The sequence below is a fragment of the Elgaria multicarinata genome, chromosome 11 (genome assembly GCF_023053635.1).
Source record: "Elgaria multicarinata webbii isolate HBS135686 ecotype San Diego chromosome 11, rElgMul1.1.pri, whole genome shotgun sequence".
Lineage (NCBI taxonomy): Eukaryota > Metazoa > Chordata > Lepidosauria > Squamata > Anguidae > Elgaria > Elgaria multicarinata.
Window position 1 is genome coordinate 47,244,687 of NC_086181.1, and position 6,000 is coordinate 47,250,686.

The 6,000-nt window shown below is 60.4% G+C and overlaps 1 protein-coding gene across 1 annotated transcript in view; it reads right to left on the reverse strand.

Annotated features, from left to right (window-relative positions):
• Window positions 1–5,282, reverse strand: part of EPHB4 (EPH receptor B4) — a 40,433-nt gene extending 35,151 nt beyond the window's left edge. Inside the window, exon 1 of the mRNA XM_063138624.1 lies at window positions 5,060–5,282. Within this exon, the coding sequence (XP_062994694.1) occupies window positions 5,060–5,252 (193 nt within the window). The 5' untranslated portion in view covers window positions 5,253–5,282. The remainder of the gene's footprint in view (window positions 1–5,059) is intronic.
• Window positions 5,283–6,000: the final 718 nt, after the last annotated feature.

Here is a 6,000-nt window from a genome sequence, read left to right on the forward strand (position 1 = left end):
CCAGGATGGAGTGGGGGAAAGAGCATGACAGAAGGCTGTTGAAGTTCTGAACGGCGTGCCGGGAATCGTAAATGACTTCCTCTGTCTTGCAACACCAGAGCTGGGGGGGTCATCCCGTGAAAGAGGCTGGAAAGGGGCCAGGCGGCGGCCCAGAGAAGGCCCTCCTTCGCCCCAACGCAAAATTCACTCGCGGGGTCTGCTGCCCCGTGTCATCTTGGGGTGCGACAGCTTAGCGGAGAGAAGGACGAGACACGGGCCGCGGGGAAGTTTATCTGTGGCTCTTAGGCGCAATCGCTGATCAGAGCCTCCGTGGTCAGGAGCAGTGCATCTTTGAACAGCCAGGGAGCAGCCAACAAGGGAAGGAAACCGCCTCCCCGTCTGGGCAGCATCCTGCTAACAACCAGCAGAGCTTCAAGCCAGAGGAATCTCTGACCTGCCCCAAGGCAACGTCAAGATTTCTCCCCCAGTACTTAGGCCAGGGGTGGGCAACAGGGTGGCCACGGGCACCCCCAGACATCTTTCTGGGTGCCTGCTGAGAGCCCTCCCACTTTTTTGCTGAATTCAGAAGAGCCGGAGCGCGGGGCTGCCTGGGTGGTGATCCAGTGACCCCACTCCAACTTGGGGCAGGTCTACTTGGCAGCCATTTTGTGCTGGTGCCCAGGACAGTTCATTGACCCCCAAACGCCCATGAGCCTAAAAAGTGGCCGACACCTGAATTAAGACAGATCCATCCTACTGTGTGTGTGTGTGTGTGCGGGGGGGGGGCGGAAGGAGTAAAACGGCACAGCACAGGTAACCACCCTGCCCTTTCGCACCTGGGAATTCCAGGTAGAACAGCCCCTGAGTTCTTGCACCGGGGTCTTGGGCACCGCTGAGGTGGGCAAACGGAGGCCCTCCGGATGCTTCCAACCAAAACCTCACAGAGCCAGTGGTGAGGGACGATGGGCGTTGTCGTCCCAAACACCTGGAAAGCGCACTCCTGACTCCAGCCCAGGAGAAAAAGTTATCCTTTCGTGCAGCCCTGCGCCCTCCAGATGGGGTAGACTACAGCTTCCATCTTCCCCAGCCGGCCTGGCCGATGGACGGGGGCCAGGCTGGGGCAATGCTGCTTTGGTGAAGCCAATGATGAGACTTGGACGGAGTGAGTGGGCGTTGTGGGTGTGGGTATTTTCTCTGGACTCTGGATGCTACGCTTAACTGGGCTCCCCGATCTGGCTCCCTCCAGAGGTGTTGGACTACAACCCCCACCTCTGGAGGGAGCCAGGTCAGGGCAAATTGAACGGAGCCACGGGCCTGCCCCTCGCCCGCACCCCACCCGGGGCCTCTCTCCTGCCTCTGGCTCAGCGCGGGAAGAGGCGCCTGCAAGCAGCCAGCCTGGGAAGGCCACGAACTGCGCGGGTGTGTTCACAGCGGCGGGGTGTGCGATTCCGCCTTTGATAGCGGTGCACTCGCCTCCCTCAGGAGCTGCGGGATTACAGGCCTCGGCAAATGCAAGGAAGGGAAGGCAGAGCCTCCCCTTTGATGGCCGAGCCAGGCATGGAGATGAAACGCCGGCTCTGCCGCGCTGCGGTGAGAGGTGTGCCAGCCCGGATCACAGCACTCCGAGGCCGCTCTCACGGCTGCTCGTGGGACCCCGGAGCTGGGGTGGGTGGGTGCTGAGCCGTCCGGGGGAAACCGCCTCCCGATTTAAGATGGAGGCTTGGAGGGTTTGCACCGCCTTTCCCCCCCGCCCCCAGACAACACTTCGGGCAGCTGCATGGGGCAGATACCCAGAGCACCACTTGAATTCTCTGCCCCACAGCAACACAAAGAAACACCCCCTGGTCTATCCAGCAACCCCCCTTCCGTTTCTGCGGCCGTCTCCATCCCAACGCAAGAGTTTGGGAGTCAAGAGGCCCTTCCTACACCTAAGGGTTATCCCAGGGAAATGGAGGGGTCGTCCCTGCCTGCTCCCGGGATCCCCTGTGTGTCATTTGGATGCGCAGGGATGATCCCGGGACGGTCCTGGGTGGGGAAAAGGCAGGTGTAGAAACGGCTAAGTGAGACAAGAGGGGCAGTTTGAGGGCTGCAGCAAAGCATTCTGGGAGTCAGGTCTCCGGTGGCACCGTGACAACTGACCTCAGCGTGGGCCCGTGGGCCTCCAACTGAACAAGCAGCCCACAACCATCCAGACGGGGACGACGGTGGTTACTACCACCTTTTCTCTCCTGCCTTCTTTCTACTCGCAAGGAGACCAAAGCAGTGTACATGTTGCTCCTCCTCTCCATTTTATCCTCACAACAACAGCCCTGTGAGGTAGGCGAGGCTGAGAGCCACTGCCTGGCCCGAAGTCGCCCAGTGGGTTTCCATGGCCGAGTGGGGACTAGAACCCGGATCTCTGAGTCCCCGGTCCAACACTCTAACCATTATGCCACACTGGCTGGGGGGACCCTGGGAGTTGTAGCCTAACGCCGCTGGAAGGCCCCAGGGAGGGGAGGCCTGGGTCAAACACAGCAGGAAAGACCCCCGCCTGAGAAGCTGCTCGGAGTGGCCCCCGGGAGTGGCATTTTTTTCAAGAAGAAAAGCTGGGTGCAAACAAAACAGCTCAACCCTCGTCTGTGCGAACGGAGGGGGTACAGCAGCTTTGTATGCAGGGAGCCAAGCTGAGAGTTGGGAGTGGGGATTTGGGGGTCTCCCTTCTCCCATGGAAGTAGCACTGAACACAGCAGAATGGGTGGGGAGAGCCAGGATCCCCGCCATCCGACTGAAGGTGCAGGTCAGCAACGAGGCGCCCCAAGCGAGGATCTGGCCCTGCTAAATCCTGACTCTGGAAGCGCAAGGAGCTGGAGTGGCCGCCACGGGGGCTGGGCGGGTCTCTTGCCATGGGGCTGGCGGCTCAGGAACGAGGGCCCAGGGGGCTCTTTGGGAACGGTGTGCAATCCGGGGGAGGCCAGGAGCCCGGACGCCTGGGTTCTCCGAGGGAAGCGTTCAGCACTGAGTGGGGAAAGGCCCCCCCCCCACTCCAGCTTTTGAGACCAGCAGCAAAGAGCTCCCATCTTACGGTTGCAGGGTGATGGCCAGGGAGGGGCGGGGGGAGAGTTTCTGAATGGCCCATGTGGGTCCGACTGGAGAAGCCACAATAGAGGAATTCAATTAATGCGTTACATGCTCCAGCGCTCCTTCACAGCCTTGGGAGAGACCTGACCTCCGAGGAGGAGATCAGGATGGAGGGAAAGAGGCAGAAGGTAGGAGAAGAAAAAGTGGAGTTGGGGGTGGGGTGGGGGGCAGAAACAGAGAAGGGGGGATTTTACAGTCCAGCTTGGCGGGGGGGGGGTGGAGGGGGGTGTGGGCAGGATGTCTTTGTGTATTTTTTAAAAGGAGGCCTACTTGAAGATGGGCAATGTTTTAGCTCCCTCCCCCCCCCGCCCCAAATTCCTTGTTTTTCTCAACTCTGGGGTGGGGTGGGGGGAATTGAGAGCGACAGAACTAGAAAAAGCCTGCTGCTCTGGTCGTCCCTTAATCCTTTTTCAATGAGATCGGAGCCCCTGCCAGGGGATGAATGAGCAAAAGAGGGAAAATAAGGAGAAGGGGGGCAGAAAGGGGGGGAGACAGGTTGAGGGGGGAAGGGGGGGAAGGGAAGCAGCTCCATCAAAAGAGGGGGGGCTGTGGGCTCTGGTTGCAGGTGGGAACTGGGGGCCAAGATTGCTGGGGGGGGGGGTGCGTCAAGGTTTCTGGGCCTCCAGAAAAAGGAGGAGCATGAAAGACGCCTGGGTCCCCTGGTAAGAAAGTGAAATTTGGGAGGAAGGAAGGGTCCGGAGGCCCAGTTAACGGATGAAGAGCGCAGCCAATAACAGCGGAAAAACTTTATCCACAGAATTCCTTTTTTTTCCTCCTTCGCAGCGGAGCTCTGAGGGTGCCACACAGCGATGGCGCCCCGTCCACACCTTGAGACCTTTCACCCTGCAACAGGCAGAGCGGGGGGGGGGGAAGCGCATTACCAACCAGCTGCCCCCCCTCTTCTCCTGCAGCCTGGCACAACGTTGGCAGCACGCCCATCCTGACCCCTACTAGGAATTTGGGATTCCCACCCACCCACCCACCCAGGTTCCAAGAGAGCCCAGGAGTTCCAGGGCACTTTCTCTGTCCTTGTTATAATTCACCAATAAAGCAAACGAACAGGCGCCCTGGCTCCTAGGTCCGGCCACCTCCACACCTGACACCTCCCCTGAGGATGCAGGCGCCTTGAGCGTGTCCTCCTCGGCTCCTGGGCACCAACCCACCCCACCCCCCCAGAACCCTCCCAGGGAACTCCCAGGTGCCCCAATGCCTGGAACCCTCCGCTCCACGCACCCCACACATCCCCTTGCAAAGGTGTATCTTGAAATGGGGGGGAACAAAGATTTTCATTTTCAAAGCAGAAGCCCCTGAGCGGGGAGTGGGCGGCAGGCAGCGCCCGTCTCTTGGGGGGGGCAACTTTTTGGGGTGGAGGGACCGGAAAGGCGGCAGGAGCAGCGGCGGGGGGGGGGGAGGGCAGGAGGATGAGGAATTGGGAGATGAAAGCCCGTATTGCAAATCGTTGCCCTTTGCGCCAGTAGGAGGCAAAAGGGGGGGGGGATTGATCGGGAGGGCAGGAGCTTCATTACGGAGATCAATGCCAGGCTCCGAACACTTTGAACGGAGGCTTTAAAAATAGATCGGGCTGGAAAGAAAGAAAGAAAGAAAGAAAGAAAAAAAGAGTGGGGGGGGCAGAGAGGAGAGAAAACAAACAGCAGGGAAGGTGTGTGTCTGCAGGCTCAGCCCTCGTGGGGGAAGAGGACCCAGGAGTCCGGTCCTCTTCTGGGGCCCACAAGCTCCGCGTGGGGCGCCTCCTGCGTTCCCCCTCCCGGACAAGGGCTCTCTTTCCTTTCGGAGGAAGCCAGGGGGTCCCCGCTCCCCTTCTCGCCCAAGGGACCCCCCTCGCCTTCCAGGGTTTGCGTGCCTGTGGCGGGAAGGGGGGGTGCGCGGGTCCCGGTTCCGAATCCCCGGCCGCCCCCTCCCGAACCCGGGTCCCTCCCGCCCGAGCCCCTCCGCCCCGCCTCACCTTCCACCGCCAGGGCTAGGGGGATCCAGAGGCAAAGGAGGCACCACCTTTGCCGCCCCCCCATCGTCGCACCCGGAGCGCCAGAATTCCACCAAGGGGAGGCGGCGGCAGCGAGGACACCGTGACCAGCAGCCACACAAATATTCCCAGTCTGGGGGGGGAAACGGAATCCCAAAAGCTCCCTCGGGGTCATGAAAAATTAATCCAAAGAACCGGGGGCTTCATCCGGCGTGTGGGGGGGGCGCAGAGAAGGGCTCCAGAATCACTTCAAAGCAAATCCTTGTGCAGAAGAAAGAAAGGAAAAAGAAGAAGAAGGGGGGTTAATACTCAGCAAAAATGTTCACAGGGAAAACGAGCAAACCCCCCTCCCCGTTAGAATGTCCTCCCCCTCCCCCCAAAAAGAAGTGTTCCGCGGAGAGACTGTGGGGCCAAAGTCTGGCAGTGGAAGAACTCCGGGGTGTCCAGAAGTGTCTCTTCTGGGTGGCTTCGAGCACCAGCATCGCCGTCCCGGGCGCGGGGGGGCGTCCGGCGATATGTCACCGCTTGCGGGGTGGCAGGGAGAGGAACCCCCCCACCCCCCAAGCCCCAAACTGGGGGCTACAAAACATGGATTCCAAAAGTACCTTCTTTGGGAAGAGAAATCCGTCCCGGTGCAACTTTTCCCCGGCAGGATTTTTTTTGGGGGGGGGGGGAGGGAAGGCAGATCAGGCAACGCGGTCCGTCGTCCCGGGACCAGACAAAGGCTCCAATGTTTGAAAATCCACGATTTGAGCGTTTCTCCTCCAAACCAGAAAGTCCGGAATTGCAGAATATCCCAAGCAAGCGTTGGACAAAGGATCCCCCCCAGCCGCAATGTGGAGCAGTAAAGCCTCTGCTGGGTTGGGTGGGAGCCAGCAGACGGGGCGGGGGGGGGGCGGAGAGGGGGGGCGGGGAGAGAGAGC